The sequence below is a fragment of the Aplidium turbinatum genome, chromosome 4 (assembly GCF_918807975.1).
Source record: "Aplidium turbinatum chromosome 4, kaAplTurb1.1, whole genome shotgun sequence".
In the NCBI taxonomy this organism is placed as follows: domain Eukaryota; kingdom Metazoa; phylum Chordata; class Ascidiacea; order Aplousobranchia; family Polyclinidae; genus Aplidium; species Aplidium turbinatum.
Genome location: NC_137475.1, coordinates 22,250,756 through 22,274,615, shown reverse-complemented (window position 1 = coordinate 22,274,615; position 23,860 = coordinate 22,250,756). Strand labels below are relative to the sequence as shown.

At 38.6% G+C, this 23,860-nt stretch overlaps 1 protein-coding gene across 1 annotated transcript in view; it reads left to right on the top strand.

The window, feature by feature from the left end:
* Positions 1-6,745: 6,745 nt before the first annotated feature.
* Positions 6,746-23,860, top strand: part of LOC145769531 (pleckstrin homology domain-containing family D member 1-like) — a 162,581-nt gene continuing 145,466 nt past the window's right edge. Inside the window, exon 1 of the mRNA XM_082581181.1 lies at positions 6,746-6,918. Within this exon, the coding sequence (XP_082437307.1) occupies positions 6,785-6,918 (134 nt within the window). The 5' untranslated portion in view covers positions 6,746-6,784. The remainder of the gene's footprint in view (positions 6,919-23,860) is intronic.

Genomic DNA, 23,860 nt, shown 5'->3' with positions numbered 1-23,860 from the left:
AAGGTTGTAGCCTATTTGGATGAAACCAAGTGTTTGCAAAACGTCAAAAATGTTTTGCTTCAGCTGGGGATTTTTCCTAGCACAAAGATTGATACCGGGTGCGAAAGTCATAATTCCATAATAATGGAATGCAAAAGTATTTGAAAATAACTTCCCAAGACAGAAGATCTCGTACCTTCAACAGATCAATCAGTCTCCCACCAGTCTGCAAGTGGTTGCTGAAACAATGAGAAAATCTTTGCAGATAGCAGATGAATGCCAGCAAGAGTACATGTGTGTTACATACGATCTGGCCATTGCAAAACATGCCCTCACCATTCAAAAGCAAGAAAGTCCAAAATATGACCGTTTTTTCGTATTACTGGGTGGTTTCCTCATTTTCATGGCGTTCTTTAAAGCTATGGGTAAGTACTTGGATGGTTCAGGTGGTCCATACATCCTAACAGAAGCTGGTATTCTTGCCGAAGGATCGCTTAACGGGTTTCTGCGTGGTACTCATTACGTCGTCGTCGTCGTCGTCGTCATGTGAGCGTCTGGGGCTGAGGGTTTATCCTTTATTCCTTTTACCACCCCAGCTTCACGATGTTCCCGGACTACACTGGAAGGCTACTAGAGAGCAGCCAGTCTTTGGTTTCATCATCCATGACACGCATACCTTCCACTCCGTTAGGTGGCTTGAAGATGGAGCAGTCATTGATGATGTGGTCTGCGTCTGTTCCTCGGCACCACATTCACAGGAGGAGGAAGAGGCCATTCCCCATTGGTGCATGGTTGAGCAGAAAAACCCGTACGGAGACGGTTGAGGTGCACCCATGCCTGTCTTGGTAGGCTACTGTTAGACCGATGGGGCGTGTGTCGGCGTCGGGGATGAACGAATAGCATTAGAAATCTTGCATTTTAATCAATTCTTATTACAATGCCCTGCTCCTGAAACTCTGGACGAAGAACTACGTTGTTTATGTATTCGTCCATCCCAGTCAACGATTAGTTTTTTGGATGACGATGTTAAAGACTTTTTGAGTTCCTAGCAAGAATTTTCAAGGAAAACCGAAACAGGAGAAAATGGCAAGACTGCCCAGTACTGGTATGAATAATTGAAACTTGTCAAGACGTACCTCCTCTTTGCTCGTAGTATTCATTCTGCGAATCATCAGTTGTTTGTGCACTGCATACCCGGACTGCATAGGAGAGATGTCAAGCGTGTTCTTCATTTTCAACCAACCAAATCATGCAAGATGGATTTTGCGACTGCAGGATAACATGCTAAAAATGGAAGACACTCACCCTGGAATAAGTGATCTGTTTGAACAAGGCACCTTGTCCGTAAAAAGAACTGAAAAAAACTTGTGTGGATGTGCTGTTGATCAAACTTTGGAGCAAACAATCAATGCAGCATCCGCCAATCGATTCACTGGGATTACGTCTTTCACCAATTCAATGGGTGCCAGACAGAGATGGGCACTTAACCCACTTTATGCGCCGATCGATCCTTCACCACTTCTATGAAGATCTGGGGATGACATCAGCAGAGGAAGCATCATTTGACCTTCGTCCTTCAAGTATCGATAGAGATCGCAGACATTTGGATAAACTAATGCAAAAAATAAGCAGTAGCCTACAGTTAATCCATTTAGTGCAAGCTTCAATGTATCCTTTCTATTCAATATTAGGCTAGCACAGGAAAAGCAGTCGCTCCTGCCACTTCAAATTTTCTTTTGAATGTTTTTCGAAAAGGAAATGAGGATAGAAACAAATTAATAAGTCAATGCCACCAGGACGCTAGCACCTTCAATAAGCCAATACGTAGAAACAAAATCTGAAACTTTGCTTCTGAAGCTGCCGTTGTGAAAAGCATAACCCGCGAAGGCAAATTTTCTCAGTTGAGAATGGAACGCAATTTGATGAGAAGGCTTCTATGTTTAGCAGTAAATCACAAGGTAGACAATAGACATGGAACTGATGCTGTCTTACCCCCTCACACCAGTACCACTGTCTTTGTGCCATATGGATGCAACGATAAAATTAACTCAAAAGTCAATGCTTTTGAAGGCTCTTGAAAAAAAAATTGAAAGTACAGATCCGCCTTTTGTTGACTGTACGTTGATCGATGGTATGTTTCTTCTTCACACTCTTGGAGATTTGCCGATGACGTTCGGAGGTGTTGCAAAGACGACTTTGAAGAAATTGTGCAGACACAGTGGGAAAACAATACACGTTGTTTTCGATAGAACTGTATCGCCGTCCATCAAAGATACCGAGCGAGATCGCCAAGCAATTCATGGCTTCTGAGATCAGCAATACGTCTTCGAAGGAGAGGCCATGAAACGACCTGTTAATTTTGCAGCCGCAATGAGGAATGACAACTTCAAGCAAGCATTGGTGCATTTTCTTGTTAATTCTTGGAAATCAGATGAGTATTTCAGCTTCCTCGACTTAAAAGTTCTTTATGCTACACTTGATGAAAAATATTATGTTTATCGAAAAGATGGCGAAAAAATGTTGTGAGGTGAAGAGGAGTCCTTGTTATGCTACCACGAAGAAGCAGATACGCGCCTAATGTACCATATCGTCACCGCATGCCAAGATGTGAAAAATGTGGTAGTCCGCTCTAATGACACAAATGTTCTGATTACACTGTTGGGGAATTTGTCGTTCGTACAAAAAGACGTAAACATATGGATGGAAGTTGGTGTACAGGCAAACAACACTCTGAGATATATTAATGTCTCAAAGCTTGGCAGTACATTATCTCCAGACATGCTTCAGTCGCTTCCCGGTTTTCATTGCTTTACTTTACAGGCTGTGATTATACAGCTGCTTTTTCGGGTAAAGGAAAGGCTCGACCCCTTAATATATTGGAGAAAATGTGCATGCTCAACATGCCTTTGCTGCTTTGGGATATTCGAAAATCTTGATGAAAACATTGAAAAATTTGTGTGCCAGATCTATGGATGTAAAAGTGGTCATTGCGTTAATGAATTACGATTTAAAACATTTATTGAGACATACTGTACAAACCGAAAGGTTCCAATCCATTGCGACGACTGAAAGGTTCAAATGGAAGCAACTTTCCCCGTGCAAAACTGTGCTCCATCAGTTTGGTTTCATGGAGATCTAGGTCCGTCCACGCTGGACAACGTTCTGCAAAGTGAGAAGGGTTTGGACCAAGACGGAACAGAATCAGATGATGAAACAACAGAAACGGATGAATGTTACTTTTCTGACGACGAACCTGCAGACCTTTAATGAATAGATGTTTTTACCTTTCTCCACCTCAAACATAAATAAACTGTAGACTATAGCCTACATAAGCAACTTATTACCTTTATTCTTGTAAACATGGGGACAGAGTATGATTTGAACTTGTATCATGGCTTGTATTAATTTTACGGTTTCCACGAGAACTCACGAAACCACATGGAACACAGCGTTAGGATTGATCTTTTCACATGGCTGCAAACCGGGGCCAATGGTGCATAACCTACTCGAGAGAGATTATGCAGGAGGCATGCTTTTTTAAGAAGCCTTTTGACTTGATGAATAGGGCATACGTTTTCAAATAGTTCAATGTGCATCTTTTCGTTCTGGTGTATAGTTTAACATTTCTTTCGCACGCCGTTCCAGGTTTTGTTATTTTGTAGCGAGCAATTTTCCATTCCTTTTAGCACAAATCACATGTTATTCGAGAAGTCCTCTCAGTTGTTTAAATGAGACCACATAGTGTGATTTGTTTCTGTTCAGTGTTTACTCTGAGAAAAACTTAAATGTAGGTAGGCCTACGTACAATCAGGGGCAGATTAGAAAACTGAATTAGCCCGGGAATTTAAAAATAATAACGGTCCACTTCTATCAAAATAGATTTAGCATCAAAATGCTCGTTTCACAAACAATTTATTTCATTTCAGAAAAAGTCTTTCACCGGTAATATGATGTAGACTATAAAATTAGACATTGTACGCATTTGTATAGCAAGCTTCGATTTGTAACTTAAATCATTGCCAGTGTTATTCAAACAAAGAATAAAGATATAGCGCTACGACTATTATATTTCAAATAAAATTTTCTTTTGTACATAAAACAGGACAATGACCCTCTGACCGGCCATCCGGGAACGTTCTCGAATTCCCAGCAATAGGCTAATGATTAGCTGCTAATCCACCCCTGCGTACAATAGGCTATCTATTTTCATAGTGATAGATTTTAACCTAATAAGCAAATGTTATGCTGTGTACATATTATATCTTACATGCTTCATTGATTTTCCAAAATATTTGCAGACGTTTTGAAATATATACGGGAGACACTTGGTTTTATACCTTATGATGTTAATTTTGTGAATTTTAGGTGGGGTTTAACTTCGTTTTAGAGGTTATACCCCCAAAATGAGGTTAAGCCTCACCTTGGAGCCATAAGAAAAGTTGTTTCAAACTCAGTGGAACATGCCCCAACTGATGAAAGAAGTTCCATCTTTGCACCTTATGATGTTATTTTTACCGGTACATATTTTGATCCAACTTTGGGGGCTCCTTATTCGGAAATGCCCCCCTGGGGTGACCAAATTTGATGTCCTGCAATCCGTAAGTGAGGTACTATCACCTACACTTGGTTTCATCCATGTACCTTATGATGTTAATTTTGTGAGTTTTAGGAGTTATAGGCACCCCCAAAATGAGGTTAAGCCCCACCTTGGGGCCATAAGAATAGTTGTTTCGAACTCAGTGGAACATGCCCCAACTGATGATACAAGTTCCATCTTTGTACCTTATGATGTTATTTTTACGTATTTTGCCCCAACTTTGGGGGCCCCTTATTCGGAAATGCCCCACCTGGGGCGACCAAATTTTAATGCTCTGAAATCCGTAAGTGAGGTACTATCACCTACACTTGGTTTCATCCATGTACCTTATGATGTTAAGTTTGTGAATTTTAGGAGTTATACCCCCAAAATGAGGTTATAAGCCCCACCTTGGGGCCATAAAAAAATTGTTTTGTACTCAGTGAAACATGCTCCAACTGATGAAAGAAGTTCCATCTTTGTACCTTATGATGTTATTTTTACGTATTTTGCCCCAACTTTGGGGGCCCCTTATTTGGGAATGCCCCACCTGGGGCACCCAGATCGACTTGTTCCAAAGTCTACAAGTGAAGGCATAAAATCTGGCGTAGGTTTTGTTTTTGTACCTTATGATGTTTTTTTGACCCCAAAAATGGTTTTTTCACCGGGCCGTAGCACCCAAACGCCTCAGCAGTGAAACCTCGGATGTGGGTTTCTGAACATCCCACAGTGGGGCAAGGACCGCAAGGTTGATAAAACACTCAAACCTTTTGTACCTTATGATGTTACAAATACGTCACGGGCTGCCGGACTATTATTCATCCATAGAACTATTCTTCACAAAACTGAGAAATAGACTGAATGATAAAAGTCTCAACACTTTAATTTTTGTGCGTTAATTTTATAAAAATCATTTGAAAACAACCTGCTTTTAGCGATAAACATTAAATTAAAATTTATTTTTCTGTTGTCTTTGTATATTTTAAGTGTTAACAAGTTTAATATCGGGCCAAATCGCAGTTTATTCAACACCCAAAATATCCGAGTTTCTGTTTTTGAAATATCTGAATACCGGGTTTTGAACTTGTGTCTCAAAATGGAAGCATTAAGGTTTACTTCCTCAAACTTGGTTCCAGGGGGAATATTTATTCATAGACTGGACGAGCTTCTTGGCGAGCTTAATCATAGAAATTTCGCATACTTACAGAGGCTTTAGCAGGTCCGGTCACCGAGATTGACAGAGTTCTCTGTTCTCTCGTTTGACGTGTAGTAGCTTAGATTGGCAATGCCTCCTCGTGCAGCCAAGATACGGTAGTTGGGTCCAGTTGTCGAATACCAGTGATTCCACTTGGGGGCCGTAAGATGGAACATTCGTGGAGTATGTGTTGCATTGTTTGTTCTACCGCTCCGCAGACACATATCGGCGAATTATACAACCCCCACGTAAATAAAGCAAAGAGAAAACAGAGTGACGTTTACGCTTGTTCTTGCAGTGTTCTTGTCTGCAAATTATTCCGTTCCTTAGGTTCGGTTTATTGGGAGTTTTCCTTGAAATGAGTTGTTCAAGCGCACAGCCCTAGAGCCAAACCAGCGCTGCTTGATCTTGCGGTTTCTTCGTGTGCAAAGTCGGGGCTAACCAACTGAGGCATCGATACGTACAAGTAGGATGCTACTCGAGTTAGCAATGTGTTGCTAATTTAAATACTACTACACAGCTTGCTAAGTGATTGAATTCTTATCTTTATAGTAATTAAACAATCTACTGCAGTAGCGTAGTCAGGAATTTTGAAAGGGGGGTTTGACGGCCTGCAGGCGAAGAAAATTTTGAAAAATTACTTTGAATTTGGTGCATTCTGAGAGCATTTTCAACAAAAATGTAGGTATGAATATTAGAAAACACAACACACTGAAAGCACCATTTTCAATATCGTGACGCCACACGCTTGCCAAGGGGGGGGGGGGGGGGGGTTGAAATCCCCAAAAACCTCGCCTTGGCTACGCCACTGATCTACTGTAGGCCTACCTGCTGTATCAAGGCAACAAACTTAAAAAGATCCTCAGCATGCCCGAGTCATCACTTGGACAGTTTATTTGTTCTTATGCTTGTTGTTCTGCCATAGCCTACTTTGTTACCGTTTTAGAGCATAATCTCTTCAACAGTTAAAAAGAAATTGCTATTTCAGATAAAGCTATACGTTAACGAAAAACTGTTATATAACTACATAAAAGATGGCAACAAATAAGTCAAAACCTCTGACCAGAAAACCATCCGCGTTTGATATGGATAGAATTGGAGGAGCTCAGATGTACGGCATCCTCCTAAAAAAGCCAGTTGGACATAAATCCACAACGTGGTCTAAAAGGTAAATTATAGCATTAACAATATCTGCTTTGTGCAATTGGTTTGGCATGTAACTACAGCTGTATGCTCAAAATTGGACTAATCAATTACTTTTTGAAACGGATTGACATGATGGCATTGATGTTGGTTACTTCTCTCATCAACCACAAATCAGAGGTATCAGGCCCTAGGTTGCAAAGTGACCCATCACAGATTTTCAGAGATCTATTCTACAGGCTTTTTTAAAATTAAAAAAATGTTTTTGTTTTTTCACTGTTGTACGCCTACTGTTGTAGTTGTTATACTAAACAGCCAAGAGGCATGCATTCTTGGCTGTTAAGGATCAGTGTAATACGAAATAAAATTGAAATGAAAACGGACAATCGGACATGGATGATTGGATGGTTGGAACTTTCTTGCTGTTGAAACCCATGTTGACAATATACTCCTTACAAAGTGGAACATCTTCCAAATTTGTTTAAAAACCATGAAAAGTTAGGTTAAATAGGTTATTGCGTAAAAACTAGCAAGAAGTTCTGAGAAAACTAGAAGAAATTGGGGGATTTTGGCAAACGAATACTGAAAAGTTGGGCTGTTCATCAGGACACTTATCGTTTCTAGCACTAGTTGCAGCGTTCATCTGATGAATGTGAAAGTAAAAGCAACGACAAACAGGTTGATTTATTGCTTCACTAACGTTTCGCGCACCATGACATGACATTGACAACAGAAAAACATTCTCCATTTCAGTTTCAAAATCAAGCCTAAAACCTTAAAAAGCTAGTTGAAAAAAAACAAGCAACCTGCAAATGTAAAAAAATCCCAACTCAAAAAAATGCAAGCCTATATGTTTGGGGAAAAACACAAGGTTGGCAACACTGTTCCACACACATCTAAGTGCTAAACTTGCATTGTGAATTGCAAAACATCATTATTGTATCACAAAACTTCAGCGCAATATTACATGGCCGGGGAAAATTCACTCTTGATGTGAAGATTAGGTGGAATTCACAAAGTTTTTACGATTCATTGCTCGCCTCCTTCAATCCAATTCTACGCCAATGCTGGAAACAATGAGATATAGTTTGTGATAACTAGTATACATAATATTATACAACTTCAGTATTATTCGGAATGTCGTGCGGGCAGCGCAGAACAACATGGCAGGCCGCAGTACAGCCAAGGGGCCGCCGGTTGCACATGTCTGCCATAAGTGAAGGTGGGGATACCTTAAATGAATTTTCGAAGTTCTAACCTGCTGAAAAGCTACACTTCACTAGGCAATACAAATTTTTAAGAAATAAATTATTTAAATCTATCTATTCTGTGATTGTGAAAAGATGTTTTTGAAATGGTAGGCCAACTTACATTTTAAACCCAATCGCCAACCATCTACCAAAATCTTATTTTAATTTGATGAATTTGATTACATAGCGACCTATGGTTGCAGCTATGGTCATACAAAATGCGTATCTTAAAAAAAACAGTTTGTATACAAAATGCGTTTGTTAAAAAAAAAACAAAAATATCATTGCTTCTAAAAATACCCAAAAAGTGATCAAAACAAGATTACATTTGTAAAAAAATTTCGGGGTGCAAGCCCCACACCTCCTTTATGACTTTACATTTTCGGACAATAAGTATTACATTGTCCATTTATTTTATAAACTTTAAAACTATGATCTTTCCCTAACTTTTTTTCTACATAATTCAGCGGCTGCAATGTCGGGTTAGCTTATAAATTGTGTTTTTTGTTGTAGAAAATCTGAAAGTAGTTTACTCTTTGCTAAAATGATGAATGTAAATTTTTCTCTACATTGAAAGAGTTTTCCGCCTTAAACTAACGCTTTCTTGCCCTATTTTTAAGCGCTATCACTAAATATAGGGGTTAGGGGGCCCACTAGTGGTTTCGGGAGGTGGCCCAAGATAGTGCTCACACGGCCCCGGATGGAATAATTTCCCGGCAACAACATTTCAACAATCGGAAAATTTCACTCTGTCAATTTCGGGATCCGGCCCTGCGTCAAAAGCCTCAAGAATGCGAAACTACCAGGAATAACCAATCAAGGCTTAGTCCGTCTGAGGATAAAGTTTCACAATTAAACTAAACTAGTATTAGCATGCAATTATTAAATGCATGACCAATGCACTACATTTTGTCAAACATGATCAAAAATCAGCAATGTAGGCTAAGCTATATGTTGATTTGGTGTTTTTCTATAAATTTTAACGAAAATAAATAGAACTTTTGCCATCTTTACATAGAACGTTTCTCTTTTTTCATTTGTAATCAATATTTTGTTGCAATCACAGACACGGCAAAACTGTGAGGGCGGCTGACTAACATTTGCGTTTCTAAACAAAGCATTAATCAGCAATCTGCTGTCTCAAAAGAACTAAGTTGAACATACACAACCTTAAAAAACGATGTAACTTTTTATATGAACTTTTTGTTAGGAAACCGAACCTTTGTGTGACGCCTTTTGAAATTTCAAACGACGCACCGTGTCGTCGCGACGCTTAGTTTGAGAATCACTGTCCCAATACAATTTTGGTAAAGAGATGACTTTCTTCAACCATAGACAGATAAAACCGAGCAACCACACGGCATTTAACACAATACATTAAACTGAACATAAACTATAAACTACGAACGTTTTCCGCAATACGCATTTATTATTAGCCCTTTTGAAGTAACAAAAAAGCTGATTTTACATCATCTACATTTAAAATAATTCGTTTTGCCTAGCGCAATTAACCGCCATGTGATGTGTCTTTCTCCCCTGCTTTGTCGTTTCATTCTTATGCATTTCGTTTTTTTTTTCTCAATCCATTGTGTAGATCAGTTATTTATTTTCAATGTAGATGATGTAAAATCAGTTACTTTTCGTTACTTGAAAAGGGCTACCATGTGTTTGGACGAAAACGTTCGTAGTTTGTGTTCAGTTTAATGTATTATGTTCAATGCCGTATGGTTGCTTGGTTTTATCTGTCTACTGTCCCAATACACAAATAAAATGTAACATATTTTGGAGCTGGTATACAAGTCCCCCCTTCTTGGTAGCTCATGACAAAGACAGGACTCAACCAAACATATAGGGTGAAACTACTTTACCTTTGCTTTACTGTTCACACACTTCAATCCACATGTTTTGGTCAATTCCTCTTTGTCATGAGTTGCCAAGGGGGGGGGGGGGGGGAGACTGGACTTGTATACCAGCTCCCATATTTTTAATGCTGTAATTTATCAACCATGTTGAAAATTCGGAAGCTTTCTCGGACCCACTGAAAAGTTTGGCGGATTGCAATTTGAGAACCGCTGGTTTAGTAGATTTACTCATCTCGCATAAATATTTTTCCGGTTCATTTTAATGTCAGCAATACTTTTTACACGTCTTCTTCCAGTTTGTATAATGTATAATCTGTCTTTTTTTGCAATGATTCAACGTCTACAGACGTCTTGAGACGTTCAATTCACTTTAAAAATGTTTTGGCTGGGCGGGGTTGAAGATAATATTGTTATAGCGAAATTGATTCTTAAAAAATAAAATAATGTCAAGAAGTTAGATTTTTGTGCGAATCGCAGAGCATTTGGAACGAAAGTCATAGTAGTTTCGTTTGGCATTTTCACACCTGAAGCTTGTTGTCTTTTAGTCAGTTTTTAAGTATATTTTTGCATTGGTAAACTGTGTTTAGGCCTTCGACCGTGTCAGACATGAGCCACTTATGGAGATGCTTAACCGCTGAGACACAGATGGTAAAGATCTCCGATTTCTCTGAGATTTCTACTGGGATCAATTAGCAGCAGTGTAGATAAATGGTGAGCTGAGAAGGTGGACACAAGGTTGGAGAGGTGCTAGGCAGGGGTGCGTAGTCTCACCTGATCTTTTCTCATTCTATACGGCGAAATGATCATGCAAAATCTAGATGAATAAGAAGGCAGCTCGGTAGGAGGACAAAATTTTAAAAACGTAAAATACGCAGACGACACGATACCAATCGCCACATAACTTCAGTTTACAAGACTTACTCTACATAATCATCAAGCAAAGTGAAAAACCTTGGACTTACTTTGAATGGTATGAAAACCTTCTGCATGATTATCTCCTCAAAGGAAATAACTCCGGTATGCACAATCAAAATACAGAGTACACCGGCCTCATAAGTACAGTAAATAGTTTCAGCTATCTGGATTCTATAGTTACTGTGACGGTCGATGCTGGAATGATGTAAAATCAAGAATTGCACAATCCAAACAAGCTTTCATCAAATTGGCCAAAACACTGAAATCTAACTCTTTTTAGACACTACAATAAGAATTTTACAATTGTGTAAGTTTGGTCAGTTCTGCTATATGGCTGTGAATCCTGGGCTATATGCCAGCAGATAGAAAAGATGATCAACAGTGCAGAAATTTGATTCTTACTGAGAACGATGGGAATTAACTGGATGGATAAGATCCCTACCGAAGAAGTGTGGAGATGCTTTGGGTGTACCCCTGGCGTCCTCATCACAACTATCAAAAAAGGAAAATGACATTTATCGGGCATGTCTACCGCAAACGCGGAATTGAACATTCGGCAATGATGGGGCGACTTCCTGGTCAGAGGTACTGGGGGCGTTCACGTTTAGAAATCTTCAAAAATCTTTCACCACGGACAAACCAAGATTTTCACGGAAACCACGATTTTGTAAACTTAATGAGAACTATAGACAATTGATCGTTGTGGAGACTCACGGTAGCCGACGCCTTATTCAGGCATGGCCGATGATGATGATGATGAAACTGTGTTGAAACCACCAGGTAGTGTAGTCCATGGACAGTCAAAAATCAAATGATCAACAATTGGCCTGCTTTTTCGCAATTTGGACAAATTGATATGTTTGATGGTTTTTTCGATAGACTGTGGTAGCAGGTTGGGCATGACGGGGTAAAACTTTATTGTAACTGATCCAGTTTTTTTCTGTTGAATGCAAGTTAGTACTACGCTACTACCTCACACGTTTATTGTCAAATGGCAAACAAGCTAACACATTTTATTACAGGTCAAGAAGGAATAGTTATTGACATAAGCCCTGATTTGGGAGCAAAAGCTTTGTAGCCTACTTTGCAAATATGTTGCAATATCTTTCCTGCAGTTTGTTAATTTTTAACGTTACCGAGTAGTTTTGAAAGAGAGGCCCAGGAAGTGCGTTTAGACCCGTGCCCTGAATGATTTAGGAGCCCAGACTTTACAAAAAGCCGGGAAACAAAACACTGCATATTCTTTGCTATAATGCATGAGCACCAAGTTAATTTTCTTGTTTTTTGAGAGAAGCATGCTTCTTTGCATGGTTTCACTAGTATTTCTTTTTATTTGGTAACTTAGTTGTTGAGAGGTGTCATTTTGAGGCGTGTAAATGTCAGTGGTTTCAATTCTAATTTAACCTCTCAACGGGCCTTAATCTACGTGTTTATCAGAAAATTATGCATTAATACTTTGAGATGAAAGTGTTTGCCAAGTCGATGCATTTTCCTTTCAAGCGAAGTATAATAATCAATTAAACCAGGGATACACCACCACCAAGGAAATGCGAAATCTGTTCGAGGGGTTGAACGGAAATGCTAAATCATTAAAGTTAGGTATAAAATATAGATGACTATTATTTTTCAATCATTCTAAGCGGGGGTGCAAGAGCTGGTTAGTGATTTCAAGGTGGTGCCCTTGACCACTAGACAAAAGACTAAGAACCACTAAATCAATCATGTAGGCTATATATCAAAATAACCCTGTCATATAATTCGTTAAACTGTCGTCAAACACAGTTATGTTTATAAAACGAAGTAGTAATCGCTAATCAGTTAAAATGCACCCAGTAAAAATCATCCCGGTAAATATATCCCCCGGAAAAAAATCCATTCTCTTGAATATTTTCCCTGTCAAATTCTGCTGCAAAAGATTCCTCAGGTAAAAATCTCCCTGGTAATTATCTTTCGCTAAACATTCCCGAAAAACAATTTAATTTTATCTCACAGTCTTTCTATGGTACAAACTAATTTTAGTCTTTTGTGGCACAAAAATCAAGCTTTATAAGGGCTCAATGAATGAAGTTAAACATTTTGCTGCTTTCAGCTGTGTGTTGCTGCATATTGTAGGCTATATACAGGGTGATCAAGCCAAGTGTAGACAAATATTAATTGAAATAGCAGTAGCCTACATCCAAACAGGAAAAAATTTACACATATTAAAAAATACAAAGAAAAGTATAAATAAACAAAATGTACTCAGATATTTCAACATATCCTCCCTTTGCCTTCACCAAACGGTTAGTCTGTTGTGCACTTGACTGCATGAGGCACGTATGGTGTCTGATGATATTTTTTCCCAACAAGTGCGCAATTTTGCCTTCAGAGCTGTAACACTTGAATGATTTGAAGAACAGGCTTCACTCTTCAAGATACTCCATATTGCGAAGTCCATTGGGTTTAAATCAGGAGAAGATGGAGGTCATAGTTCCTTTGGCCAAAACTCTTCCATATTTTCCTTACACCAGTCCTGGACAAGATTCGCTGTGTGAGACCTAGCCCCATCTTGTTGAAGAGTTATTCCGTCTTCTCCAAACGTTGCATTGATCCAGGGAATCAATTTCTCCTTCAATATTTTCAAATAAACATGTTGATTAATTTTTACTTCCTTTTCAATGAAGAAGAGGGGATTTTCTTCAGCAGTTGAAGTTACGCCACCCCAAACCATCCCAGGGGCTAGTTTCTGTTTCCGGAACATCAGCCTTTCATTCGGTGGAATATCTTCTTTATTCTTTGCATAAATAGGCTACGGTCATTCTGATGATTATGCACAGCCTGGACAGTGAATAACTTTTCGTCTGTCCAAAGAACTGGTGGCTGCGTGCCTCATACAGTCAAATGCACAGCAGACTAAGGCGTTTGGTGAAAGCAAAGGGAGTACGAATGAAAAACAAGAGTACATTTTGTCTATTTATACTTTTCTTTGTATTTTTCTTCACATGTGTAATTTTTTTCCTGTTTGGATGTACTGTTATTTCTATAAATATTTGTCTACACTTGGCTTGATCACCCTGCGGTACATGCAATTGCAGTGTCGCAATGGTCTCAAATAAAATGTTTATTATTATTGTTTTGTTGTAGCCTATTGCTGTGATTTCTGATAGTATTTTTTAAAATTTAGTTTAATGCATGGGTCAATTACAATACGTTATGTTCAAAGTTTTATTTTTTTTTTAGTCTAATTGATTAAACGTTTGCTTGTCAGTCAGGCAATGGAAAAATTACCATAAAAAATTTGTATTTTGCCAAACTGTGTCCAAAAATGGCTATTAGGTTCTTCAAAACAAAAGCATTTCAAAATTAATCTTCGCTTTGACTATGATATTTAAGTCTATTTACGTAAAGTGCAGTAGATTTCAATAAAATTTGATAGTACTGTACAATTAAATCACATTCAAAGTTTAATTAGTGGGTGTGCTTACCTTGAAGTTTGCTTACAGATTGATTGATTGATTTGAATTTTTATCCTCGGACTGGGAAAGCTTCTTGAAGAGCTTAATCCTGACAGTTTCGCATACTTGTAGAGGCTTTGAATCACTGATGCAGGCCCGGTCGCGAAATTTTTTTTCCCACCAGATTTCTGTCTCATTGATTCTAGTCATTCTAAAAGTAAGATTTTCCGAAAGTGTTTTGAGAGATTGGTTGATTCAGATTGCGAAATAACTATTTGCCAATGAAATTCTGCAATCATAATAAAATATAACTTTTCCCTAACCCTACTTTTTTGAAAAGCTGTTGTGCACCGCAAAAATTATTTTAAAGAAAAAAAAAAATTTGACTTCGACGGGCGTCGAACCCTTGTTCTGACGATCACTAGGCAAGGATGAAACCACTGAACCAACCGTGCCAACGAGAAAACGCTGAATTCACACGGTTTTAATACAAACTTTTACCAAAATATGCAAATGAGACAAAAATCTCGTGGGAAAAAATATTTCGCGGCCCGGTCACCGAGATTGACAGAGTGAAGTTTCCGATTGTTGAATTCTTGTTACAGGGGAACTATTCCATCCATTAGATGCCGCTGAATGGAGAGCAGTCCTTAACGTGCGTTGCTCAAGCGCACACCCCGAGAGTCGAACCAGCGCCGCTTGATCTTGAAGCTTCTTCGTTCCAGAAGTGACGCGCTAATCAATTGAGCTATCGGGGACAGATCAAGAACAGATAGGACAACTAAGCACCATTTCATTTTCTGACAAACTGTCTCAAATGCTTTGAGCCCAGTTACGTCTAATAGGCACGGGGGCAAGTGCATCCCCAATCATTTTGAAGTTACATAAATTTTTTGAAAAAAAACGTTTCATAAGGTTTGTTTAAAATCTTTACTGAATTTTGAAGTATCAAGCAATCAGGGGGAGTAGGTTAGGTGCTCTTGGTCACTTAAATTGCGTAATTCATGCACTTCAAACTTTTCTGTTTTGACATGTCGGATGTAAGACAAGAAATAGCAGTGACATTCCAATAATGCGTCACTAATAAAGTTTATAAAAGCATTGTTACCAACGAAGTATTGTATTTACAAATGCATTTGTGACATCAGCTGTATAGTTTTTAGGTCACATCAAAGTTTTGAGCGCTTTTTTGTCTTATTTGTATGCTGAAGTCAGCCAGTTTAAAATCAATGGAGTGAAAGTTGGCTGTTTTGCGACGTGCAGACTTTACTAGTTTTAAGGATAAAGAGGATGAAGGTATTTTTATGAGTTACTACATTACATACTAAATTCTTTTTCCACGTTGGTTTGGTGGTCAACTGTATGCATTGAGCGGGAAATCTGAACAATTTTGGTCTTTTCTTGAAACAAAAAAATCTTTTGTCTTCCATTTCGAAATCGTAGCAATTTGGTTTCGTTATGCGCATGAAAAAATATGAAATGCAGGACAATGTTGCCACACAGAAAGCGTCATGAAGTGCAAAATGAGCGAGCTTGCATATAAAGTGCTTGGTCAAGCAAGATCATGTCTATCTCTATAACAGGCCAGAACACCACGCGCCCCCAGTCAAAAACTGAAAGCGGATGGTATTATAAATACACATTCCTTCAATAAGACAACATATTTTTGGATTCAAGATATTTTACTGCTAAGCATGGGTCACTAGCAACTATTTGGGGTGATGCGGGTTGTTCATGACGTCATAGAAGATTATAATTTTTTGTTTAATTGATGCATTTATATTTTATATAATACCTTGTAAATGAATGTGCTTTACTTGTTGGCAGCACAAAAGAAACAGAGAACAATACCACAAAAAGTTGAAACTACTCTACCTCAGCTTATTGCATTCCACATAGAACAACCAAAATTTTCAGTACACAAGCAGTCAAGCACTCATTAATTAATGCAATAAACTTCGTACTTCAAACACCCAACATACATGACATTTCATAATGCTTATTAACCCATACATTGATATGCAGTTTTTGCTTTTTTACTAACTAAACTTGTACATTTGAAATACAATTCTGTACCTCAAGGGAATCACTTAAATACAGTGATATACGCGCATACAAAAAATATTGACGCCGTCAGCGTAAACGCAAACGTTCGAAAAACCATACGCCGTATGCGTCAACGTAACATGTAATCAGTATCTTTGCTTTCTGGCATGTTATCTCATGTTATTGACTTCCACTAGCGCTCTCTTTTCACTATCCTTGGGTAAGCGATACATTGGAATTTGTTCATTTCCATCGCAACCAGATCTGCATCCAGTAACACAACACTTTCTGCCCATGATCACTTATCACATTAGAGCTAGACTACATGTCTCTAAACTACGGGTGTACAGAAACATATATGTTACTTTTAAAAGCATACATTTAGACTAATTAGCTTGGTTTCAATTTTAATTCGTTTACTTAACATATTTAACACACTAGCAAAGGTGGGCAGTAACTAGTTAAAAAAGTAACTAGTTACATATCTAGTTACTTTTTGAGTAACTGTAACTGTAACTTCGTTACTTTTTTGAAAAAGTAAGGATAAGCAGTAACTAGCTACTATTTTAGCGTTTTTCAACAGTTACTAGTTACAGTTACTTGATTCCCCAAACAAAAATTGGTCGTTTGTTTTTCAGTTTATGGCAGTTTATTTGTAGTGGTCAAATTATTTGTTTGGGAGAGATTATAGGCATTCCGCGTCAAGAAGCGAGGTCGTGTACAGAAAGGAGCTGTGTAAACTGCGAGATAAGATTTTGCGGTGTACCAGGGACAAAAAGAAGGTCGCGTCAACAGCGAGATAGAATTTCGCAGTGTTCTATCAGGTTTGATGTCTGTGACGCCACAATCCTGTGTTTGTTCCCCCACTAAGCTGTATGTTTTTAGAAATTTCAGGTTCTTTTTTGTAAAGCGATTTTTTTTGTAGATTGTGGTTATATAGTTTTGAACACAGGTACTTTCGTTCAGACATGTGCAGATGGGGCCTGGCTCCCTCACCGGGATGCGAGTGTGGCGCCACAGACCAGACAGTAGATCATGTCGTCCATGACTGCCCAATCCATCAACCACCACATGGAACGCTTGGACTGAAGACCCTGGATGACGAGACTGTAGAGTGGCTGATGACATCATGCCCAAACATATAGTCCCGAAGAACAGCTCATACGACGAAGAAACACAGGTAGACGAGGTAGTCCAGGAGTGACGAACCTTTTTGCGGTCGCGGGCCACTTTGTCAATTACACATGAGTTATTGGGCCAGACAACTTTTTAATCGTAACCTACTATGAAATCTTCTTATAGCGACGCTTTCTATAAGCGACTCAAGATATTATTCATGAAAAGTAACAAACGGCAGATGAAAGTAATAAAACCCACACAGTTGAAACTATCTTACGCAGAATCGAAACATACAACCGTAAAAAATAAAAACAAATCAACTTGAGCAAAAAGGATAGAGCAACAGTAGCCTACTTGCACTGATAATGAAGACAGTTTAATTTTCGAAGCGTTTGTTTTCATATGAGTATGATTTCTTCTTTTTTTGGCTCTATTCTTTTTGCTCAAGTTGACTAGATGTTTCGACCATTATGCTCCGAAACAACAAATCAGTTAAAATTTCTTTTTCAAACAACAAACAAAAGCCCATCCGAATCATACAGCTGAAGCTATCTAATGCAGCGTTGAAGCATAAAATATTAAAAAACATCATTGACGCTTTGAATTTTTTTGCTTAGTGGGATTTTTGGAAAGTTTTTTTGCTTGACTAAGGGTCGAATGCAGAAAGGTAGCTCAAAATAAGCCTAGCTTAACGCCAAGCTCTTCTCAGGCAAGCGGAGTTTTAGTCAAGCTCGGCTTAAAACTTGAGCGCGATGCAGAAACTAATTTGCAAGGTCGCTTGGCCAAGCCACCCTTTGAGCTGCGCTTTATAATAAAACTGGTTTTAAGCCACGTTTTTGACGCAAAGTGTGACGTCACTCGACTTGCCATGGTGATTTTTGACAAAGCATGTTGACAGCAACTAGCAAGCATGTAGTGGTAGACAACAATTTGTAGGCTACAAGTAGCAGTTGTTTTTTAACAACATTGTAACTGAAAAAAAGCAGTGAACCAAAACTATCTGGAGGTTTGTCAAGGGGCTAAATAGGGAGGGGTAGGCTATTAATAATAATTAAAAGTATTATTGAAGTCTACAAAATGGCGAGAGAGAGATGATTCTTTATGAGAGCCAAAAAATCAACTAGCAAGTATGAACAAACAGCAACTTGTACAAGTACTGTAGAGTTTTTTCTTTTATATCTACAGAACTTCGTTGATAAAAAATGGTTGTAGAAAGGCAGAGCCTCATCTTACTGAATGTATAGCCATAAAATACCTTACCTGCATGCTGTACTACAGCCTCTGCAGGTATACTTCGGAAATAGTTTTTACAACAAAAACATAAAATTGCCGAAGTGATAAGCATTGGTTAATCATGCATCCAATATTTTGTTTGCTAGCAAGAGGAGGATAACAAACGTTTGTTTATTTTTTACCAGAAAACGGTTTACTTTTTAGCAATAACATACGGTACTTTATGGATACATTAGACTTGCTTGAAAGATTCATTGAAGATGAAGAACCAACGGTTAACTTATCACGCAGGATGATTAGGGATGCACAAAATCCATTTGACTATTATGATGATGACCAGTTTCATGCACGCTACAGATTTAGCAAAGCTGTTGTAGTAGAACTGTGCCAGCAACTATCCGATAGTTTCACAGAGCGAAGTCAATCCCTCTCACCAATGCTACAAGTTTCCATCATCGCCAGCAGAAATTCTGCATACCAAACAAAAGTTTTATGCTATTGCCAATTTTCCTCGTGTAATAGGTGCAGTTGATTGCACACATATACCTATAGTTTCACCTGGTGGTGAAAACGCTGAAATTTTCCGGAACAGAAAAGGCTATTTCTCAATAAACACCCAGTGCATTGTTGATGCAGAATTACGCATTACAAATATTGTCGCATCATGGCCAGGAACAACCCATGATTCACGGGTCTTTGATAATAGCTGGATTTGTTCCCAATTTCAACAAGGCAATGTTAATGGAATACTGCTAGGAGATGGTGGTTACGCTTGCCGAAGTTATTTACTGACTCCGCTGCAAAACCCATTAGGTGCAGCACAAGTGCGCTATAATAGAAGCCATATCAAGACACGAGGAGTTGTGGAAAGAGCTTTCGGTGTTCTTAAACAAAGATTCCGCTGCATGAGAACGCCGCTGCGGACCAAATTAGAAAATACATTGGTTATCATTGTTGCAGTGGCCTGTCTGCACAATGTTGCTATCTCTCACAATGATATGATTACGGGAACGGACTTCCATGAAGACGTTTCAAGATATTCACATCAAAATGACAACAATCAACAAGGCAACTTGTTTCGAAGCCAGTTTATCACTGAACACTTTTCTTAAAGGACTTCTGTTGCTCTGCTGCATTACCATCATTTCTGTTAACTCTGTACATTTTATTGTCGAATTTACAAACAAAACCAATGCAATGAATCGTTATAGGTAAATTGTTCGTAAACAGTTGTTCGTAACACAATTGTTCGTAAAACAATTGTTCGTAAACTGTTGTTCGTAAAATGAAATCCGTAAAACAATTCTTCGTAAAGCATTTCTTCGTATACATCAAATTTCAACTGCATGCACGAAAAAATGCTTTAGGAAGAATTGTTTTACGAAGAATTAATTTTACGAACAATTATTTACGAACAATTGTTTACGAACAATTGTTTTACGAACAACTGTTTACGAAAAAACGTCGGACACCGCAATGGATAAGTCTACTGTGATTTTTTCAAATTGAACAGTTTAGCTTCATGTTCTTCTATCATGAGCTTGCGTTGCAGCTTGAAATTGGCCATTTTTGCCAAGTGTTCTTCCTTGGCCAACTCCAGTGCTTGTCTTTTAACAGCAATTTCAGTTTGGAGCAGTTCTCTCTTCAGCGCATCTATAGAAGTACTTGCCTTCCGCTTTAGCTTGGGAGCGTTCACACTTTTGCAAGTGCTAGACCCCATTATTTGTTCATTATCATCATCAACTGGGTGTAACACCACTGTGATACTTGGATCATCACTGTCGTCTTGTTGACTTTCTTCACCTGCAAGAAAAAAGATAATGTACAACAGTAGTTCACACATTTTCTAGTACCAGTGTTTATTCTGTGGCAGTACTGACTATCCATCTGTGCTATTGGTTAACTTTATGCAAATTGTCAATGCTTGTTCTTGTTACTCAAATCAGCTTCTGAGTTTTATGGTATCATTGGTTTTTGTTTTCTGTCAATCTGTTGGGAATTACAACTTCTTGATAAGGATTCTGTGTGTGTACTACTGAAAGAATTTGTAATGAAGTACAATCTTTAAAGACAGGTTTCTGATGAAATAGTATAATGAGATAGGTTAAACCTCACTTGATATCACTCTTACCACAAAGGACGTCCACATTGGCTTCATCAGCTGCAGGGGTGCTACATGGCGGTATTGTAGCATCAACTTCAGCATCATCATCAAAGGGATTATTCAAACTTTCTATCTGAGCAGGGATCATGCCTGTGTGTGTAAAAATTATTGATAAATGTCTCTGTTTGAAGCAAGTACTGTATATTGTAAAAGGTAAAATGCTACACTTACTTGCAATTTTTTCCGCAATATCGTCAGGAGCAATGATGGGCTTCCCCCCTCCTGTTGCAAAAATTTCTCGACGAATAGCTGCTTTGTGTTGTTTCGCTCGAAATTTTAAATTTTTCCATAAACTTTGCAATTGCTTTGTTTCTCTCTGCGGCCCTTGTGTACTCGAACAGAATATATCGGTTAATTTTTGCCATGTATTGCTTTTCATTTTGGTGGTGACTTTGTCGGTTTGTTTGCATTCAATAGAGTGAAAGAAGTTGAACGTTCCATCATTCACAATTTCCAGTAGTAACTTCTTTTCTGCCTCTGTGTAATTGCTGGATCTGTTTTTTTTTGGTAGTACTGTTGTAGGCATACCAGTATTAATTTCCATGTTTTGTTTATTAGCATTCATAACTTATTATTATCTTACAGTTGTATGTATTCCACATGTAACTCAAATAAATCTGGTCAGAATTTTCTCTTTAACCTGGTCGTATGAAATGCTTCTAGTAAGCTTCAGCATTTCCAGAAAGGCCTACAGTGTTCTACAGACGGAGAATGCACATTTTAGCAAGCTTCAAAAAGTGCCCTGCACGATGGACTGATTACACAACTTCACCGGAATCCTTTGAAATCGAGTTTGCAAAAATACTTAAGTCAAGATGCGTTGTTGCTAAGTCGCCTTTTTTGGCGACTTAAATTGGTGGCTCAAAACCTGGAACGAAACGAGTTTTAAGCTAGGCTTAAAGTAAGAATAGTTTCTGCAGCGCAAAACTCGGCTCAAGCCACTATCTAAGCTCGACTTGCTTAAAACTAGTTTTGAGCTACCTTTCTGCATTCGACCCTAAGGGTCGAATGCAGAAAGGTAGCTCAAAATAAGCCTAGCTTAACGCCAAGCTCTTCTCAGGCAAGCGGAGTTTTAGTCAAGCTCGGTTTAAAACTTGAGCGCGATGCAGAAACTAATTTGCAAGGTCGCTTGGCCAAGCCACTCTTTGAGCTGCGCTTCATAATAAAACTGGTTTTAAGCCACGTTTTTGACGCAAAGTGTGACGTCACTCGACTTGCCATGGTGATTTTTGACAAAGCATGTTGACAGCAACTAGCAAGCATGTAGTGGTAGACAACAATTTGTAGGCTACAAGTAGCAGTTGTTTTTTAACAACATTGTAACTGAAAAATAGCAGTGAACCAAAACTATCTGGAGGTTTGTCAAGGGGCTAAATAGGGAGGGGTAGGCTATTAATAAAAATTAAAAGTATTATTGAAGTCTACACAATGGCGAGAGAGAGATGATTCTTTATGAGAGCCAAAAAATCAACTAGCAAGTATGAACAAACAGCAACTTGTACAAGTACTGTAGAGTTTTTTCTTTTATATCTACAGAACTTCGTTGATAAAAAATGGTTGTAGAAAGGCAGAGCCTCATCTTACTGAATGTATAGCCATAAAATAGCTTACCTGCATGTGTACTACAGCCTCTGCAGGTATACTTCGGAAATAGTTTTTACAACAAAAACATAAAATTGCCGAAGTGATAAGCATTGGTTAATCATACATCCAATATTTTGTTTGCTAGCAAGAGGAGGATAACAAACGTTTGTTTATTTTTTACCAGAAAACGGTTTACTTTTTAGCAATAACATACGGGACTTTATGGATACATTAGACTTGCTTGAAAGATTCATTGAAGATGAAGAACCAACGGTTAACTTATCACGCAGGATGATTTATAGGGATGCACAAAATCCATTTGATTATTACGATGATGACCAGCTTCATGCACGCTACAGATTTAGCAAAGCTGTTGTAGTAGAACTGTGCCAGCAACTATCCGATAGTTTCACAGAGCGAAGTCAATCCCTCTCACCAATGCTACAGTTGCTTGTTACCTTAAGATTCTATGCAACTGGACATTTTAAACTGAGTGATGGTGACTTGATTCAATGTCACCAAACGACTGTATGCCGTACAGTCAGGCCCGTAGCCAGCCGGGGGCCAGGGGGGCCTTGCCCCCCTGGCAAAATCCAAACATTCTCGAGCAACAGCTACAGATATAATGACTTTGCCCATTTAAATGTTTTCGCCCCCCTCTAAAAACATTTGGGCCCCCCTTGCTCTGCAGTCTGGCTACGGCCCTGCGTACAGTAAAAAAAGTTTCAGCGTATATTGTTGCAAGGAAAAACACATACATAAAGTTTCCATCATCGCCAGCAGAAATTCTAAATACCAAACAGAAGTTTTATGGTATTGCCTATTTTCCTTATGTGATAGATGCAATTGGTGAAAACGCTGAAATTTTCTGGAACAGGAAAGGCTATTTCTCAATAAATACCCAGTGCATTGTTGATGCAAAATTACGCATTACAAATATTTTCGCATCATGGCCAGGAACTTCCACCGAACACACAACTTCACCGGAATCCTTTGAAATCCAGTTTGCAAAAATGCTTAAGTCAAGATCTGCCGCTGTTAAGTCGCCATTTTTGGCGACTTAAATTGGTGGCTCAAAACCTGAAATGAAACGAGTTTTAAGCTAAGCTTAAAGTAAGAATAGTTTCTGCAGCGCAAAACTCGGCTCAAGCCACTATTTAAGCCCGGCTTGCTTAAAACTAGTTTTGAGCTACCTTTCTGCATTCGACCCTAAGGGTCGAATGCAGAAAGGTAGCTTAAAATAAACCTAGCTTAACGCCAAGCTCTTCTCAGGCAAGCGGAGTTTCAGTCAAGCTCGGTTTAAAACTTGAGCGCGCTGCAGAAACTAATTTGCAAGGTCGCTTGGCCAAGCCACCCTTTG